This window comes from Macrobrachium rosenbergii, chromosome 1 (genome assembly GCF_040412425.1).
Source record: "Macrobrachium rosenbergii isolate ZJJX-2024 chromosome 1, ASM4041242v1, whole genome shotgun sequence".
NCBI lineage: Eukaryota > Metazoa > Arthropoda > Malacostraca > Decapoda > Palaemonidae > Macrobrachium > Macrobrachium rosenbergii.
The window spans coordinates 16,640,207-16,661,911 of record NC_089741.1 but is presented as its reverse complement, the minus strand read 5'-3'; the positions used below and the strand labels follow the sequence as shown (position 1 = coordinate 16,661,911).

The 21,705-nt window shown below is 33.4% G+C and overlaps 1 protein-coding gene across 1 annotated transcript; it reads left to right on the top strand.

Annotated features, from left to right (window-relative positions):
• The first annotated feature begins 2,846 nt into the window (after window positions 1-2,846).
• LOC136841481 (uncharacterized) lies at window positions 2,847-21,339 on the top strand. The gene is made up of 10 exons (XM_067108425.1): window positions 2,847-2,912; window positions 5,001-5,115; window positions 9,048-9,133; window positions 9,371-9,455; window positions 12,071-12,298; window positions 14,744-14,843; window positions 15,707-15,802; window positions 16,614-16,686; window positions 19,276-19,384; window positions 21,100-21,339. Exons 3-10 carry the CDS (start codon window positions 9,095-9,097, stop codon window positions 21,318-21,320), a joined length of 951 nt encoding a protein of 316 aa, XP_066964526.1. The 5' UTR covers window positions 2,847-2,912; window positions 5,001-5,115; window positions 9,048-9,094; the 3' UTR covers window positions 21,321-21,339.
• The last annotated feature ends 366 nt before the right edge of the window (window positions 21,340-21,705 follow it).

Sequence of the window (21,705 nt, the reverse complement as noted above, 5' to 3'; positions counted from 1 at the left end):
TTATATATATATATATATATATATATATATATATATATATATATATATATATATATATATATATATATATATATATATATATATATATACATATATATATATTATATATATATATACACATATATATATATTTTATATATATATATATATATATATATATATATATATATATATATATATATATATATATATTTATATATATATATATATATATATATATATATATATATATATATATATATAATGTTATATTCTGAGGCCGGTTGGAAGAATGAAAATGGATTGTTTTGTCAATTACCTTAAGGGCCAACACCTAGCACCCAGAATATAAGCAATAAATGTAATGAATAGACTGACTTACCTTGATATCACATCTAAGAGAACAGAGAAGTGGAGGTCGCCTTTAAAAAACCAGTCAATGACTTTAAATTTAATTTATTTACAAAATGAGCAATCAGGAAATACTGTGAAATGGCTGACTGAGCAGCAAGCAAAGCACATACTGTGTTCAATAACACCTAGACAATGCATAGCAAATACCTGAATCTGAAAAGGCTACAGCCATGAAATAGTATGACATGCAAATGAAACTCTTTGCTGTTGAGACTGGTTGAATGATTTTGGGGTAGTTAGTGCAACAGGATTTGCAAAGGGGGAACTGTGTCCAGCACCCCTGGACCGCTGAATCAGAAGACTCTTGCACGTACCTTATTGCATCTGTGCATGGAGCTCGCTTGCAAAAGATGAATTTCGGCCGCAGAAATCTCGACACCTTGCCAGTGTGAATATCAGCAGGACAGCACTAACAATGTGTGCACTTGGTCCCTTTGGAAGAGTGTGTCCAGTCAGGTGCGATGCATCTCCCATTCAGTTTCAAGTGTGGGGCCCCAGTGCATCGGTCGATCTGAAAAGCAATTTCAGCCAGCAGAAAGGTCGAATGGAAATAGGTGTTATGGCTAAGGCTACTAGGGTCAGCATAGCAGCCCAATTACGGTCCTAGCTAGCCCTTCTGTCCCTAACGGCTTTCTTCCCCCCCCCCAAAATCATACGATGCTGAGGCTAAGAGGTCGGCATGGTCCCCCAAAATCAGGCAATATGGGGTAGACCTACATAGGTTCACCCCCATTAGTGGAGTCTCCTCCAACTGCCATTAAATTTGATTTCTTACCTAACGAGCTGAAGGGACGAATTTTATAAATACATGAAAATATATATATGTATATATATAGATTGATAGATAGATGTATAAATTTAGATATATATACTTGTAATTTTATAAATGTTTATTTATATATAGATATATACATATAAATATATATATATATATATATATATATATATATATGTAATGATAATTATAGATATAACAATTATTTATATATATATATATATATATATATATATATATATATATATATATATATATATATATATATATATATATATATATATATATATATATAATATATATATATATATATATATATATATATATATATATATATATAAATTTATATATGCATAAATATATATATATATATATATATATATATATATATATATATATATATATATATATATATATATATATATATATCACCATCATCATTATCACTTCCAATGCTGCCATTCACGTTATTCTTGTGCTTTTCTTCATCAGTTCTCCAGCATCCCCTTTCATAGTTCTCAACCAAATAGGTCTGGGTCCTCCAACTCTTCCAAGACTTACAGGAGCCCAGCTGACGTGATCGCATACAATTCTCTCAAGGGTTGTGCAGTGGACATGTCCAAGCCATCTCCATCTCCCCTTCATTATTATTTCATCCATTTTGAAAACCTTGTAATTTTCCTCATGGTATCATTTCGCACCCTGCCCTGCCATCTGACTCCTATAATACGTTTCTTAAAGCTTTATTTTCGCGTCGATGAAATAATTCAGCCATTCAACAATTTTTTCCCAACTTGTGATTTATGTATAAGGTTTGACATCTTTGAGAGTTCCCAACAGGCACGCTTAAGAGCACTTTACCTTAATTTTGAATTATGTGTTGTTCCTTTCGGACATAAAACTTAGAGCTTATGGGAACTTATACACGTGAATATACAGTATAACCTCAGTTAATTTAGTACATCTACCTTTCTCCGAGTAAACTTTCTCTGCTGATAACAGTTAATTTCGTAACAGACTCATGAATAAACTTACTTTTATATGCAATTTCGGTTTTTTATTTGATTTCCAAATCTTTATTTGATTTCCAAATCTGGATATTCTCAGTTTGAAATAAGATTTGTATATGAGATTTCTTCTGTGTAAGAACTTTTTTCTTATGATGAAAAATACTGAAATTTCTAGGAGATTTGCAAGAGCCATAAGTAACAGCAGGAGGTGCTAGAAAGCACTGAAACTCTTGCTCTCGGAAGATGTGAAATTAACCGTTATCAACGGAGAAAGTTTCCTCGGAAAAAGGTAAATGTACTAAATTAACTGAGGTTATATATTCACGAATGTAAGTTCCCATAAGCTCTAAGGTTTGTCTGCCAAAAGAACAACCCATCATTCAAAGTTAAGGTGGAGGGCTCTTATGTGTGCTTGTTGGGGACTTTCAAGGATGTCAAGCCTTATACAGAAATGACAAGTTGGGAAAAACAAAGGACGGTAGAATGGTTAGGGAAACCGAAGTGGCTAATGTTTAGTAGATATTCGAAAAACTGCGGGTAAAGATGAAACAATATGAGTGGCTATTTGGTTGGGCGACCAAAAGTATGCGTAGGAACACTAATTTGATCCATTGTGTTGGTAAAACAGAAGACGAGGGCAAATAAATGAAAGTCACTGTTGTTTGTTTTCAGGTATTCAGCACCTTTCAGCTCTCTCATGGGACGGTACAAAGACAAGGCCGTTAGTTATCACGGTAAGTACTTGGTTATAAATTTCATTTCTGTAAGAAATCCCAGTTAATTAATTTGTGTGTCCTATACTGAGGAAACAACAAAGTGGGCGGGTGAAAGGGTTAGTAATTCTAACGTTTGGGGAGGATGAAGAAAACAAAGACCCAGAAATTACATGTTGCAAAATGCAGTTTGATCGCAAATCATCTTTAGAGGCTAAGATGTCCTTATGATTATATTTCCATGTCTGCGTACATAAAATTCATAAATGTGCAAATGTAAAGGTCTAACATATTTTTATGTAAAAATAGTCATGTACTCGTTCTGATATAAGTTCACTGGCATACGTTTGTGTGTGTTTAGACAATAAAGCTGATAAATTGCGATTCCACTTGCAGCCTGAACGGGCAGACAAAAATACAAGCAAGCATATTTGACTCATATATCATGAATATCTGTAAAGACCACATTCCCAGAGAATGACTGCTTTTGCATTTCATTGATTGTAATTCCTAATCAGTGTTTTATTGGCTTAACAGTTCTTGCGTTCAGGTTTGTTCCACCTAACAAATTATGTTCTAGTCAGTATGCAACTAAAAAGAATATTTATTATTGTGATGTCTTGTCACTACATACATTGTATATATATATATATATATATATATATATATATATATATATATATATATATATATATATATATATATATATATATATATACATATGTATATATATAAATATATATATATATATATATATACATATGTATATATATATATATATATATATATATATATATATATATATATATGTGTGTGTGTGTGTGTGTGTGTGTGCAATATGTGTGTCTGCTTGGGTACTTATATGTATTTATGTATATATTAATGTACAGACGGATAGAGGGAGAGATCACTGTGTTCCTTTGTGCTTACTGGCCCTTGCCATTATTTACCCTGGCTATTACCTACCAGTTTCTACTAACCCCTAGGTACCCAGTTCACTTTGCAGATCTGTAGGAACATGATATTGTTCCAGAAAACAAACTCAGTCGTCGATTTCGGACCTTATGCTGTTTTGGTAATCACACACACACACACACACACACACACACACACACACACACACACACACACACACACAGAGTTAACTATACGTGGCAGCCAAAGTGAAGAAGAGCATAAAACTAGCAATTAATCTTCATAAAACTCTCTGAGAGCCGGAAGGTTCATATTCTCTGAAGCCACCCCATTTGAAGGGAAAAGAGTGTAGTTGAATATATATATATATATATGTATATATATATATATATATATATATATATATATATATATATATATTATATATATATATATATATATATATATATATATATATATATATATACTGTATATATATAATATATATGTGTGTGTGGATGTGTGCGTGTGTGTGGGATGTGAGTGTATGTTTTTACATATGTACTTAAGAGGGGGTGTTTGTGTGAGTGTTTATATCTTCATTATTTAAGAACTTAAATTTTTGAAGGGAATATTGAGGAAATTCAGTAATCTTATGCTGTAATGAAAAATACACTTTTGTGAAGTAATACTTATACACAAACTCAGTAAAACCTCAGAAATCTTTATTCTTAAAACTAACTTCTTTGTTAACCAATTTGTCTAATTTGGACACTGGTAGAACTCTAAAGACAAAACCTGAGTAAGCCTACTATTTTAATCCAGTCTAGTGTCCTGGTAACATTTTGCATAAAAATTTCTCCGTGACAGGAAAGTAAATTCATCAGGTACCGCATTTTTTGTTAAACTTTCCTTGATTGATCCATGTAATGTAGGATCATTTTTTTGTTCTTTTGCAAATGTTTTAACGCCGGGTAAGCCTTACGCATACTTCGTTACTGCTCAATAAACTAACGTAAGCAAAAAATAAGTTGGTTGGTTTTCCTAGAGGTGCAAATCAACCATCAGCAAAGGCAAAACTTTAAATCTAAAATGATAATGCTCGCCTCCAGACAAGTAAAACCTCAAATATGTGTGTATATATAAAAGTAAAACCTCAAATATGTGTAGATATTACATAATATTTGTTATTAATGATAACCTGTTGTCTGTCAGTTTTCACTTACAGGTGAATCTCAAAAGTACCAGTTTGCCACTTTTGATGATGTCCTGATTGAGAGGGAACCACCATACAGGCTTCTTCAAGTTGGAAACTACCATGGAAACTCAAGTAAGTTTTATGGAAGGACAAACGGGTAATGAGGACTCTTGAATAAAGCTACTGCATTCAGTTAGTAATTTCATGGGAAGTACTTCATCCCTTTTCTTGTTAGTGAACTTTTGAGATACCCAGAAATCTATAAGAGGAATAGAAAGAATGTACTGTACAAATCTCTAGTTGTGTAAATCGGCGCTAGGACAATTCGGTACCGGACAATTCGCTACTAGGACAGTTTGGTACCAGACAATTCGCTACTAGGACAGTTTGGTACCAGACAATTCGGTACCGGACAATTCGGCACCATTAATACTATTGAAAAGAAAAACACAAACACAATGTATATAGATTGTTCATTAGTGGTTGAAAAAAGAAGTGAATTTATAATGCTCAGAAAATTTAAACTGCTATTAAAATTAATATGTTTAATAAAATGAAATGAATTAGCAAAATTAATTTTTGCATTTATTATTGAACACAATACTAAAACAAAATAATCTTAAGACTAGATATTATGAGTGATCCCACTTAAATATCTTTTCTCTCTTGGATCATAATTCTGTAACAGATGTAGGAAGCGCTTGTTGCAGTCCCTGGACTTTGTCTTTGGAAATAATTTATCTCTTTGTTTCAACTTGTGTCTTTTTTTTTTTTTTTTTTTTTGCCAATTTGTCTTTTTTTTTTTTTAAGGTATCAATGAGAGTCCAAATGTTTGGATGGTTACTGGAGACTGCCTTGTTTAACGTGCTGTGAAATGCTTCCAAACTATTGATAGTACGCGGTTCTTCTCGTATGCAACGTTCATGTACATTCCATGATTTTATCGAAAATTAAGAATCTAGTCTCCTTCTGTCACCTTTTCCCCTCACTGGTCCTATAGACGTATTTTCAAAGTATGACGCAGGTGGTTGAGGAATATCGTCGTCATCCACCAATTGCTCGAACCCGTAAGCAACTTCATCCGAAGGCAGGAAAGCAAGTGATACAAAACTTCTTATTTTAATACTAAATGTGTCAGCTTCGTGGCATCGTAATTTAAACCCTTCCTGTAAAATATGTTTATATATATATACTGTATATATTTTGCCCTAAATGGAACAAAGAGCACAACAAATTTGTTCTCGGGAGAGTATCTAAAAACGTATTATGCGTAGCTTTTTCAAAGTCCATGATTAAATTTTCAGGTCCTTCATTATTAACCAAGTATTTAACTTTTTTGAAAAATCTGCCATATGTGGTTTGGGATTTATCAGGTAGTAAAGTATATAGTCTTGGATCAATGAAGTTGTTGATTTAAATATGTAATACATACAACTGAAAGAATATGGTAGGGCAACTCTTGCAAGTTCTGTCTCCTGCCCAGTCCTCGCATCGCCTCAAATCTTCAAGGGCTTCACCGGTTGCAAAAATTAAAATTCGTTCATGGGCATCTAAGCCACCGCCGAATTGTAAAAACATGGATCCATCATCAAGACAGGAATACTGTTGTGGTATAGAGAAGCCAACACTCGCCTGAGGATTCAGTGGATGATTGGGTTCAGCAGATCTCCAACATCTAACAATCCGATTGATATGAGAAACTCTTGGCACTTCAGCCAATGCACACTTATTTAATTTCCCAAGCTCTTCAATTATAATTGAAGGAGGGAGAGTTAGACTTGAAATTGACTTCTGCTTCACATATGAGACAAAAAACTTTGCATTAACTTCTGCTGCAGTCGCTCTGTGATCATGATTTCCAATCGTCTTCAGTATTTCAAAATGTTCATCTATCTGAAGTCGAGCTTTGCACGAGCGATTTTCACACCGCCAGTATATTTTGAACCATCAGCATCTTCTTTATGCGTATGGTAAACATAGTTTTCGTTATCGACCAATTTTTTCCTCAGTTTTCCGAATTTACAAACTTGCAAGTGGCCATTCTGTACCTCATGGGCTGATAACTGATACTAAAGTTCTCTCAGTTAAAAAACGTTACTAACCACAGTAATAACACTATACTTTGAAATAAGCCGAAAAAATACAAATGAATGGGTCACCACTACTTGACCTTAGAATAATCGTTTCATATCTCAAATGAGTACTTTAGTTAAAAGCCTTCCGTTACTGAATTATCCGGTACCAAACTGTCCCAGTACCGAATTGTCCGGGACCAAATTGTTCAGTACCAAATTGTCAGGACGCCGTGTAAATCTAGTTGAATAAAGCTCTCTAGGTGTATAAAGCTCTGTACTTTTATAAATCTCGCTAGTTGTATAAAGCTCTCGAGTTGTATAAATCTCGCTAGTTGTTAAAAAGAGTTTTGCAAGGAACTTAACTCAATGCAGCAATGACATTTCAAAGATTCAGTTTGTTCTTTTGAAATTTTCATTTTGTATTTCTGTACTCTTATGATTGATGTCTTAACTTTCAGAAACATTTAAAGCTGTTGAACAAGTTCAGATTTTATCATGATTATCTTTTCAGTTCTGGAAGAGCTGAATAATGAAAACGGGCTGCATTGAATTTTATGTAAACGAGACAGTGAACTATCCATTAGCAGATTTTCTGATTTTCATATGGTTTAGCATAAACTGAAAAAGAACGATTAATGCGATAGGCCATTATTTGACTGTTCATAATTTGTGGTTTTTAGATTACATCAACCCAGTATATATATATATATATATATATATATATATATATATATATATATATATATATATATATATATATATATGTATATATATATATGTATATATATAATATATATATATATATATATATATATATATATATATATATATATATATATATATATATATATATATATATATATATATATATATATATATGTATATATATATATATACACACACACACACACACACACACACACACTACGAAAAGTTGTCTACGAATTCCACATTGGCAAACTTCAATCAGTGAAAGTTACTATTACTTCAGTGATAATCCGTCACCCCCTATGATAATCAATGATCATATCATCACATCATCACAGTAATACGTGACTGGTAACAACAGTCAATCTGGAGAGTATTGTTCCCGGTTTCTAGTATTCGGCCCTCAAGTTTCTAGCGACGGAGGAAAAGTGGCTTCCTCAATAGCCACAGCTAGCAGTCTCATGTGGCAAATTTTGGTTTGACATTATTTCTAATCAGCAGACACTGTAACTGGAAAGTTCACTATCTAGTTTACACAAAATGCAATGCAAAATACTCATTCTGGCAGACTATTCTCTTTATTCAGTTCTTCCAAAACTGAACAAGATAATCATGATAAAATCTAAACTTGTTCAACAGCTTTAAATGTTTATGAAAGTACAGACATCAATCATGGAATGGAGATAAGGCCAAAGCCCAAACGCTGGGACTTACGAGGTCAATGAGCGTTGAAATCGAAATCGAGAGTAAAAAAAAAAGTTTCAGTGGTGCAATAGGAGGAAAACCTCGCAGATGCATTATGAAACCAATGTAAGGAGAGAGTGGAAAGTAAGATGGTGGTATTGAAAAAGGAATGAAAAGGGTTGCAGCTATTGGCCGAAGAGACGCTGCAAAGAACCACGAGTTATGCCTACAGTGCACCGTATGAGATGCACTGACGGTACTGCCCTTCTACGGGGGAAAAGCATTTGATGCAGAACAGGAGCGAAACTGTTGAAGAGACTCAGTGGGGTAAGAATCAGTCTCGCGGGATATCGCCCAAGAGAAACAACTTTAGTATTAGTAAAGGAATATGCCTTGGATCTACTATAAGTCATGTTAGTATCTGTATGAAATGCTGTTTCCTATAGCTCAGTAATGTACTTCTTGAATTTCAGGGCACTATCCGCCCCCAGTTAGGCAAGGTTAGGTTAGGTAACGTTTCATATAATAGGCAAGCTGCATTATTGTTCCCACATAAGGTCATCACTCCAAAAGTGTCAATTTTGTTCCATCCGACAGACAACGCACTTAAAGGAAGCGAGGGTCAGAATTTCGCAGCAGGAGAAATGGGCTTTTGGTGGAACCAGACAAATGATGATTTTTCAGTAAGTCTTCACTCTTATTTATGTCATTAAGAATAACAATTTATACGACAGTAACTAAGCGTTGATTGCTGACAATAATCATTCGTTGTAGATTTGTTTAAAGCAGCCAAATTTCCCAGCAAACCTCAGTTATGAGTTAAGAAGTACTCCATACATTTTTAGCGTCAAGGTTTGTCATCCTGTCTATATACCTTGTAACTAAAAGATTTTTTCTCTTGTCCCATTAAACAATTGAAGATAACTCCCAGCGGCATAAAGTGGGGAAGTATACAGTCTATTTACCGCATTGAAGGCTTTGTTACTCCAAAGGATTTTGACCGAGGTAAGATATTTTGGTCTTCATCGAGGTACAGATATCCAGTTTTTTTTTTTTTTTTTTTTTTTTTTTACATTCGGCGCGCAATTACCTATGTCAAATATGACAGTATTCAAGTTATATACAGTGTTATTATGTTATTGGGTCTTTTTCTCTCTCTCTCTCTCTCTCTCTCTCTCTCTCTCTCTCTCTCTCTCTCTCTCTCTCTCTCTCTCGCTAAGCAAGATATTTATTTTCACTTAGAAGCACAAGAACATTTATTTAGTAACCTAATATCAAGGGATTTGCTCTCATGTCATCTGATTCTTTTTTTTTTAGTGTTATCCATTCAACCCTCATTCTTCCTTGTCCTACTTTTGACATTATTTCAAGATTTTAATTGACTTTTATTGACCTTTGTAATCCGGCTCTCTCATATTCTTCTTTTATTTCTTTTTATTTTTACTTAAGTGTTTCAACAATTTCCCCTAACAAATGTTAAGCGTTTTTTTTTTTTTTTTCCTGTTCTCTTTTTCTCTTTCTACTCTCCCATCCTCCCAAGTATATTCTTTCCTTTACCCTTCATCTAGTCTTCTCCTGACCCACAATTTAAATGTTTACTGTCTGAAGTCCAGGCTTTCTGACCAGACACAACCACACTTTGAGTCTATATCTTAAATAACTTTAAATCTGGAGGTTTTTTTTTCACACCAGAATCCATTGATACTCTCGCTTTGATTTTATATTACTCACTGTCCAGGCCATAGTCTTTTGACGCCAGCTTTGTAGACAACTGAGTCAATCTCAAGGATTTGTACTAGTACATTTTACTCTGTTTCCTTTTTTCTTTAAAACTTATACTTCTTATGTTTTCTTAACGTTGTTTTTTTTTATCTTGTTCTCTGGTTTCCCATTTATCGTATTACAGTTTCGTTGCTATTTCTGTTTTTTTTATTTCCTTAAAAAGAATAATTATCTCAAACAATGTATCCTTGTCTTGATGTTTTTCAGTGTAAGCCTTGTCATAATAACTTGACATTTTTCAGTATTCACAGATGATATGTTTCATAGCCCTCAACAACGGACATGGCTCCTATTTTCCATTCGTTATCTTAGCATCTGCATTCTGATAAAAAAAATTCAAATAAGGCCCGTAATCCACTGTGCTCTTATTTATTTGTGATGGTTATAATCACTTTTGTAGATGTGTTATGTCTTGAGGAGTCCCTGCCACTTTCATCCGAATTGTTATGCTAGACATTTTACGCTGTCTCGAGTTCACGACAGCTGTGAAAATCCTTTCGGTTGTTCATTCCGGTACTTACTGGCATACCAGGACCTCCATGAAGCCAGAACAGCATTATCCTGAATGTTTTATGGATTACATTTAACATGTACTAGAAACAAAAACGTTCATAAGCATACTGAAAAATGGTATTCTGTCGCATGCCATAATTAGAATTTGTTCACTGTTCAGTAATATATCTGATCCCCCTCCTTTCTAAGTAGTGTTGTTTTCTCTTAACAACTTTCTTGCCGTCTTGTCTAATAGATTTCAGTTTGTATGCCATTCACTGCAGTGTTTCTATTTTAATTTCTTTAATATTTCCTGTAGTATCGTTGTAAAGTAATCCACCTAATCTCCATTTCCAAAAATCTAGATATCTACTTCATAATACAACAGTATTTCATTACATTCCTCTCTTTTCTTAACGTGTTGTGATATCTTAATATCTCTTCAGTACTGTTCTTATTCCAGTTTTCTGTTCTTCTCTCATTCTTCACGAACCCCACTATTCTCCCAAACTCTTCCTTACGTCATTGTTATGTCATTGCGTAATAATTTTTTTCGATCTACGCTTTGAAAATTAATTTTATTTCTTACATCTGTTTAATGATTAAGCATATACTGTATACCTTGAATTCAATCCAGTTTTGCTTAGTATTGATTATTCTTTTAAAAGTAGTATTAATTATTCTTTCAAAAGTAGTATTGATTATTCTTTCAAATGTAGTACTGATTATTCTTTCAAAAGTAGTATTGATTAGTCTTTCAAAATCAGGCAAACCTATCACAGACCTCAGAGAGAGAGAGCGCCACCCCAGTAACGAGTAAATGCAACTAAAATGAGTAACAAAGCTAAAAATCAAAAGATACAAATTACAGAAATGACCTTCCCAGCTAACTAGCGTTGATTTTACTGTAAATTTATTGTTTTCATAATTGCTTAAAATTCCAACGATATCACATTTAAATTGGTGTTGAACAAATCACAGAGACAAAATGTCAGTGAAATGTAGCTAAACCTCATCTTCAGGTTACCGAGACCAGGCATATACACGTATATTTCCATGAAGTTGTTTTTAAGCTAAATTTAACAGCTGGGGAACTGTCTAGTTTGTAATGAAATATAGCTAAATATCATATTATGCTAGACATTGTGTGTATGTATGTGTATATATATACATATATATATAATATATATATATATATGATATATATATATGATATATATATATATATATATATATATATATATATATATATATATATATATATATATATATATATATATATATATATATATATATATATATATATACACAATATATATAACCTAAGGTATATGATTTCATCACAGAACACTCTTGTCCTCCTGCGATCGGATATGACACGAGCTGGAACGAATCGACGGAAGTTGCGATGACTTTCCATCGCGTTGAAGGATCAACAGTTGAATATCACTGCAACGAGCCATACAAGATAGAGGGGATGGATCAAGAAACGTTCGAAGGAGAAGCTGTTTGCCGCAGAGCGACTGCTGGAGGGGAACTCACCTGGAGCAAAATCCCCAAGTTACCATGCCGACGTAGGTTCACAATTCCTGATGTTTGTATGCATGGGTTTCTGTACATTCTTTTTTCACAAGGCGCTCTTTTAAAAACTACTTGGTATGGCGCAGGAGTTGGTTACTCTTCTGGTTTCCAGCAAGGCATCATGAAGTGAGGTTGGTATCCCCATTTCCTTCTACTTTCAGCTTTAAGGGGCTCGTGTGCCGACGGCGTCTGTCTTTCCTCGGTGGCCACCCATTCAGATAGTGACCATACCCAGTGTTGCTTACCTTCGTTGATTGAACAACCAATGGCGGATATACAGTATATACTCGTGTGTGTGTATATATATATATATATATATATATATATATATATATATATATATATATATATATATAATATGTGTGTGTGTGTATGTATAGTGTGCGCGTGTGCACGTGTGTGTGTGTATATATAAATCGGCAGTTTACTTATTTTGTCTAATTATCATTTGACTTATCTATTTCCTTATCCAGAGTTTAATAATATAACAGGTACTTTGGTCATTATCTTTATCAAAATGTCCACAGCCTATTCTCTAATGTTGCAAATAGCGTACATTTCCTGGAAAGAAAAATAAGGCAAAAATATGTCTAGGTGACAGAAGGAAAGTGTGCAGAGAAAGGAAATAATAAGAGACAGTATGGCATTTGGCATTAGATTTTACTATAACCTCTATATACTTGTGAGTATGTGCTGGTATTCTCGGTGATATTTTGAGTGAAGTGGATGTACTTCACTTTTCGTATTTGTATCACAGAATTTAGTGGGTCCTGGGCCCACCATGCTATCGCTACAGAACGCTGATGACAGAGATAAGTCAACTGTTTTGATTAGACAAAAAGTAGTGTCTAGTGATAAACTTCAGTTGGAATGAGAAATTCTTATCAGAATACAAAGATTGGATCCCATATGTCGTTTGTTTCAGTCCACGATAGATTTCTGTAATAGAGCTTCAAGTATATGTATCGATGGTAATGATTTCATCTCATTCATCTTTGAGATTTCTCTGTTTTTATCAGGGATTTTATCTGTTTATATATTGAAAGAATTCTTTTAAGCTTTTTCACACTTTTATTTACTTAGTGTTTTCTGTCTTAGTGTATCTTGGGTATTGTGTATCAGTTTGTTTTATTATTCCATTCATTTCAGTGGTTGTTATTCATCAATAATTTGTTTCGTTGTCAGTTTTATGTAATTACTTATTTGTAGTTTCAAGGAGCTACGGTCCACAAAAATTGGTTAAATAAAAATAAGGGACATACTGCTGCTTTTCGTAAAATTTCACAGGGAGGCATAAGTGCGCTGTAAACATTGGAATGAATGTATTCAAACTTGACTTCCTTACAGAATCGTTCAGTACTTGCATATGATAGTAGTTCTTGAGCGGCGTCTTGTTCCCTTACAGATTTCCAAGCTTGAGAATTTTCCTTTCATTTCTAAGGGACTAGATATAGGAAGTCTCTCATTTTCTCTCTCTATTTGTTTAGTAAAATCTGGAATAGTCTCATTTTTCTTAAATTTTCAGTACACTAGTATGCTTCAAGAGACTTGAATTTAATTTCTCATCTTTCCTTCTCATTCAAAGAGAATAGAATCTCCTTAGTATTGCTCAACGGTCTTCGTAAGTATATACGCAGATTGATAATTTAGCGGAATCCGAGACTAATTTGTTTTAGCTTCTTTGAATGTCTTTCTGGTTTTGATAAGATTTGACCTTTACCATTTTATGATTCCGCAGAAATGTGCCGATTATTTTTTCAATAAATAATCATTGTTTCCTGTTTTTGTCGTTTTGCATTTTGCAGTAACTATTCCATTCTTTTCCGTTTGACATTAAAATCAATTGTTTATAATTATTTTTCAATGAATTTTTTGGTGATTTACCCAAAGGCTCCTATATAACAGTGATTCAGTTTGTTGGTTTTATTTTTAACTAGTCAGGCCCTTCTTTTCGATTGCCATTAAGGGCAAACGATCTGTTTTGGGCAGGTAATGAGAGCAAAATATTTTTTATTGCCAATAATAGCAAAGAAAATTTCTTTTTTCGATTGTCAGTAAGAGCAAAAAATTTCTTTTTTGATTGCCAATAAGATCAAAATTTTTCTTTTTCGATTCCCACTAACAGCAAAGACATTTCAGTCGCCAGTAAGAGTGACTACTTACTTTTCGATTGCCAATAAAGATAACAACTTTCCTCCTTGATTATCAGTAACACCAGTCAAATATTATTCTTGATTACTTTTCAGAAATTTAATCTCTCCTCGTCTGCCAGTAACAAAAACTGTTTTAATGTTTCTGCTTCCTTACTCAAGAGTGAGTAATGCATACCTTCTTGATCTACAATAAAAGTAACAATTACTCTTTTCCTTATTACTCTCCATTTATTTGTTATTTCCTTCCCAGTTATCATTCAAATACTCGTTCTTTGTCTTGAACAGTGATTTGTCGAGAAGGATACTCCCCAAACGGTGACGGCAAAGAGTGTCTCCGTTTCTCCAACGAGAGAGCCCAGTTCGGCCTCTCCTCCGCATCCCTCAAGTAAGTGAGCGGAGTCAGGTCTACCTCAGCAGTAGCTTTCTTAGTTTTATTTCACTGTCTGTTATTTTTGTCGTGTGGTGAATAACGCTCATCATTAATACGTGACGTGGACCCTTCTTTTGAATCACTCCCTTTCCTGCGGTGTTGTCACTTCTATTTTATGCCTATTTCTTTTTAATTCTTCCTTTTTTGGAAACAAAAATTGTGAATCAGTGCATAAAGAGTTTTAGTCACATTTTTAACAGATTCGTGCACTAGAGAATGCAGTAATGTAAAAATTGCCATTATGTTTTTGATAACAATAATAAATCACTGTAATGATTACAACAGTGAAAGTCGCACGGCCGAAGTAACCATGCTAAGGATTGGCATAATGATAATCAAACAAATGTTTTTATAGAAAGATAAAGAAAAGCCATTCTGTTATGTGAACGTAGTGCATTCCAACACATTCGTGTATCAAGCACAGTGGTATATAATTAAGTAAAAGGTTATTCTTTTAAATGGATGTTGAAATGTAAAAAATTTGTATGTGATTGGTAAATATGCCGCATACTCTGTGTGCATTTTATAGGATTTTCCATTGTCTCAGATGTATATAAACGTTGTCTGTAGTTTTTGAGCTTTATGAAACACTTCCAATTTATACCAAGTTTTTCGACCCAATTTATACCTAGAAATCAATCGTCTTAGAAATGTATTGCTTTTCCTATTTCATATACAAATTCAAGGGTTCTTATTTGGACCCATTTTATAGACATGCTAAGATGACCTAACGTACAAGTTATCAAAATACCTAGCTTTTATTTTTGTCAGCCTTTTGCCTCAAACCATCGATACTAAAACCGAAACCCTTGCAACAGGTGCAGCCGAGATGGAGCTTCGCTTGCAAGAATCACTTCCATCAAAGATATGGAATCAGCTCATGAGGGAAGAACATACTATACTGCACATGTCAGGTAACACTTTGCTTCGTTTCTTTGGAGGGAGCGATCTTCTGGAAGAACACAAAAACTTCCTGGTTTCAAATTAATTCGCGTGTAGACAATTCTTGGGGAAGAAATGCAGGTTTTTTGTTATTATTGGACAGCACTACTTCGCAGAAATTTTGAAATTTCATTTGAATAGATGGAAGTGAAAGGTAACACTTTATTTTCCCATATTATGTATCTTTTCAATCACTAATAGAGCGAAAAAAAGTGTGCCTTTTAATAGTGATGTCTATTGCCTCGTTCCGGATAGTCCTGAAAATCCATCTTTATCTTCTTTTTCTTTCCTCATTCCTTTTATCTACCCCTTTTTTCCCTTTTCTTTACCCGTTTTCTCTTTTTTTATTTTATTCTTACCTTATCTACCTTCCCATTTTTCTCATTTTAAAAGAGTCAACTGCTCCTTCAGTTGACTCATTCAGTTGCACTTCCTCCACGATAGTTCAAGCAAAGATAGTGACTTGAATCCAAGTTTTTCATTCATGTTAGGTCAAACGTAAAGGCCAGCAGTATTTTTTAGTCATTATGGCATGAGATACATCATCATTTCGTAAAATCATAAAAGCGATTCAGAAACTTTGAGAAGGAAAGGTTTCTAGAGAAATTTTTGTTGGTAGTACTTACTTGTGAATCCATTGCCTGTAAAGTCTCAAGATGTTCTTTCATTAAAAAAAAAATTGTATAAATGTGCTGTCTCCAGGTCCCGTATCTAAAATGACTTTCGAAGTTTAATGTAAACATTTTTAGTCTTACTTCCTTATGTGATCTAATGTGTTCACAGAGTTGGTAATGAAACCGTTTTTGAAGGGCCACCTGCAGGAGAGGTATCGTGTGATGCAGCATCCAGTTGTCAGGTAAATTCTCGGATATACTTTCATCAAAGTTTACATACCGATGTTATATCTGGAAAACAATGAAATAAGAGGAAGTGGCACCCATAGTTTATTATGGGTTGCTTTAGGAAAAAGTACCCGTTTTAGCATAAAACCAGGTTATTATACGTGCACAGATACGTGGTCTAAAGACTCTAAACAATAAAACAATAAGTACACACACATACATATATATATATATATATATATATATATATATATATATATATATATATATATATATATATATATATATATATATATATATATATATACTCATATAATCAACACAATCACGAGTGGAACAGAAATAAATTCTGACTCACATCAGGATCTAACCCAGATCTTTCAATTGAAAGGCAAGGCCGCTGTTAACTAAGTCATACAAGTCATAAAAGAAGTTGGAACCTTAGGTACAGTTGCAGGTTCCAACTTCTTTTATGACTTGTATGGCTTAGTTAAAAGGCCTGGGTTCGATCCTGATGTGAGTCCGATATGTATGTGTGTGTGTATATATATATATATATATATATATATATATATATATATATATATATATATATATATATATATATATATATATATATATATATAATATGAATGTATGTATGTATATGTATATATTTTATATATGTATTATATGTATGTATGTATATATATATATGTATTATATGTATGTATATGTATATATTTATATATGTATATGTATATATATATATATATATATATATATATATATATATATATTTTATATTTATATATATACAGTATATATATATATATATATATATATATATATATATATATATATATTTTATATATACATTATATATATATTATATATATATTATCTACTATATATATATATACATATATATATATATATATATATATATATATATATATATATATATATATATATATATATGCTTCAGCCCTAAACATATGATTTAGGTTTCTGGCTTTCCGATAAGTAACAAAGTTTGTTGGGTAATAAAGACCCCTAGTATAGTACACACTTGTGTTTTCAAGGTATCCTATAGCTGACAGTAATTCCACATAGTCTAGCCCAAACTGTCCTTTATACTTAAAATTCAGTTTATGAGCTGTATCGAAATATACATTATGCCAAAAAAGTTAATTTATGACAAAGTGGAAAACCATAATGATGTAGCTAATAAGTATAGAAGTCTCTTTGGCTCTGATAACGCTCTCTTAACTTCTCGAATTTTTCACACTTTTTGGATACGCTTCACGCTTCTCGCCACAAAGCCCTAGATCCAAATGAGAAGTGGTCAGGTCAGCAACGTGACCTCGTTCTGATACTCTGGATGCGGGTTCGAATCCTGCTATTGCTTTCAGAATTATTTCATATTCTTCCATTTAGATCTAAGGCTTTGTAGTGACAAGTGTATCCAAAAATCGTAAAGAATTCGAGAAGTTAAGAGGGCGTTGAGGTTATGACAATTACCTACGTATCTGGCAAAAAGTGAATATTAGATATACATATATGTATATATTATATATATAAATTATATATATATATATATATATGTATTATATATATGTATATTGTATATATATATAATGTGTGTATACATATATATACTATCTATCTATATATATATATATATATATATATATATATATATATATATATATACACATATATATATCTTATTTATATTACCTGGTCCAGAAGCTAGGACATTCACCTGTCCGGTGAAAGGTCACCAGTTCAATTCCTGAATGATCTCAAATGCTTCAGGCAAGTTTAAAGCCCATCGTGCTTCTGTTGAGCTAAGCATTTAGTTAATTATTTCGTTTGTTAGTTGATTTGTGGGTCGTATCATAGTTTGGAAATGGACATGAGGCTAGCAAGATCATTCCAAAAGTCATCCAGAGCCATCCCATCGTATCGACTAGTAAGCCATTTCTCTTAGTGGCGGTATTCCACAGATAAGTATCAGGCACCTCTACATTCACTATTTAACTGTTTACTCCTGACTCAGGTTTGAGCCTTCTGTGCAGAAAGCTTCCAGAAATTCAGCTGCTTTACATACCTTACTTAAACAGAAAGCTCATCAGTGCCTTCCCCTCCAAATCCTCTTTTATGGCACATAGTTAGCAGTTTCTCTTCTCAGCCTTCCCCTTCCTCCCAGAACTTCGAAACTGTAACCCTTTCACCAACCCATCGACCACAAAGCTTCCCATGTGATTAAACCACATCAAAACACCCTTTTATCTTTTCACCGTGGACAGCCTATTTACCACCTTATTTTTTCCATTCGCTTTCACCATCTGAACTTCCCTGCCGTAAAGGACGGTTGGCCCAACAGTTCCTTCAAAAATGCCAATTTTCTCCTCTTAGTGGTGATGTAGAGAACAAAGGATTTCTTTATTGTTGTTCTATTTTAGTTGTTTTTCTTGTTTTAGCACGCGTCTCCAGTTGCTTTTGTAGTACTTTTAAAACAAAACCGTGATTTCCGGTCAGATTGTTATTATGGAATTGAAATGATCACCCATTTTCATTGCTCATTATGTGATCATTTTCACTTCTTTCATGAACAGGCAGATAACGTTAGTCGATGCTTGACTGTTACAAAAGTTTCTTCATCTGTGTCCACCCAAAAATTTGGAAACTGCGAAGATGCCAACTACTACGCTTGCTCTCTCCCAGGTAAGTTTTTGACCACATGTCAACGTGTTTCTTCCTTCTTACATAGAAGAACACTTTTTAGGTAAGTTTGTTTTGACGTAAGGATTAGAACTATAACATTCAGTCCCCGTATTAATATTTTCCACGTACGCTCCTCTTAATGATCCATTAAAATATGAGCGAGTTGTGAAAATCTATTCGATATGAACTGGAACTTTGTTCTTATGTAGAAAGTAATTACATTCTTAGTTTCCTGTGTACTACAAAGTAATCAAATACGGTTTGATATTTTGTTAATAAGCATTTATACTTTCCTTTCATTCATTCGTTCTGCCCAAGTTATAGCAAAATTGATCGTAATTCAGTTAGTATATGTATGTATGAGCATGAATAGCCCTATCTCCTTCTTCTAGGCCAAGTGCTTCAGGTTAACCTCACCCTAACTCAGTTTGCGCGAGCTTAGACCTCTTCCGAAAGTTGGGGTTTCCTCATTTGAACTTCATCGAAATCTAGGTTTTGTAATGCCAGTCGTATCCAACAATGTGCAAAGAAATCGAGAAGTTAAAGAGCCCATTGTGACTATATCAATTATATAAATATCTTGTAGTTACCAGTATATATATATATACATATATATGATGCGTGTGTATATGTATATATGCATAGAGTTGAATTCCGAGTATATACAGAGTAAATCGCTGCTTTTTCGTTGATTTCTATTCTTTATTTGTTATAAAACAAGGTTTTTATTCCTTTGCAAACATTCGGGCCTTTCTTCAGATTATATCTTACTAACATTCATCATTGTTATTTATGCAAACAATAATATTTAAATGTGATACACTTAATATATAAATAATTATTCCTTCCGCTATTTCTCTTCCTCACTATCTTTTTTTCCTTTCTATCCCAACAACTGCCACTGGTCACTCCTGCCTCAAAGCCGCATATCTCAGTCAGATGCTTCAGTAACTCCTGTTACTATTAACATCCTATGTAGTGGTGGGCTCTAGCTTTCACAACTCTTCAGCTACTACAGTAGTATCTATGGCTTAGTCTACACAATGGCTTGGTAAAACTCATTACTTAAAGTACGAAGAGGTTCAATAGCATTCCCTGTTTTTCATGGCCGCTGGGAAACGACGTTTCCTCCTCTTTTGTCATTTTTTTTTTTTTTTTTTGTTATTACCCGTCTCTCTAGTATCGGAAAATTTCTTCCAGCAATAATCCTCAATATTGTATGAAAACTATCAGATTTTAACTTGTGAGACTATTAGTTTTGTATATGTGTGCCATTAAAAACTGTAGTATGCATACAGTGGTTGCAGATTACAGCAAGGTAAACATTACAGTATAACTTGATTAATAACAAGAAAACTCACGTGAAGTCAAAGTAAAGTTGTCATTTTTTCTTTGGGTATTCTCTCAAATAACTAAATAATTTTTACCATCGAGATCTGAACAATTTCTTCTTGAGCGGAGCTTTACCATACTGTGCTAATCTCTTGCATGTCTGAATTATATCTTGCTTTGCGAATGTTATCAGAGGGAGATATTAATAAAAAAAAAATTCACACTAAGGCAAGCACACCTTTATCGCATGGCTCTTGGTATACGTCTTTATGACAATCTCTAAGATTTCAAGTATAACTATATCTTGCGAAATAACATCAAGTGATTATAAGCATACTTTTATCATTTTATAGCTCGGATCTTTCTGTTCTTCTTATTAACAGGGAGATGCCCGAAGGGCTTTTTCCAACACAGAGGCCTCTGCTATCGACTGCTGTCTCTTCACTCCAGGCTTAACTTCTTGAGGGCTCTCGAGAAGTGTGGCGAAATTGGGTCTGGTTTGGTATACCCCGAAACGAAGGAAGATCTGGATTTTGTCAAAAACCTCACTCTGGTAAGAGTGGACTTTATAGAGTTCTGGGTAATGAAGATAGTGCTAGAATAGATTCAGAAAATAAGCCATAAGTACCTATGATGAAATTCTCTCTCTCTCTCTCTCTCTCTCTCTCTCTCTCTCTCTCTCTCTCTCTCTCTCTCTCTCGCTATCGCAAAATAAAATGTAGATTGTATACTGCAAGTACATGATTTACTTCTAATAAAGGTGCAAAATAAATTGCCTGAAGGTCAATTTTTATCTGCCATTTATGTCAAAATGTTTATTCTGATATAACATTATTAGCTTTTTTTCTTTAATTCACCAACAAAACAAAAAGGCTGGATTATTTCTTAAGTAGATTTTGTCAGCATTGTTTCACATCATTGAAGTTCTTTGCCATCAGAATCGAGCGGCAGTCTCAAGAAGTGAGGCAGAAGAGGTCCCTGTTATCCTG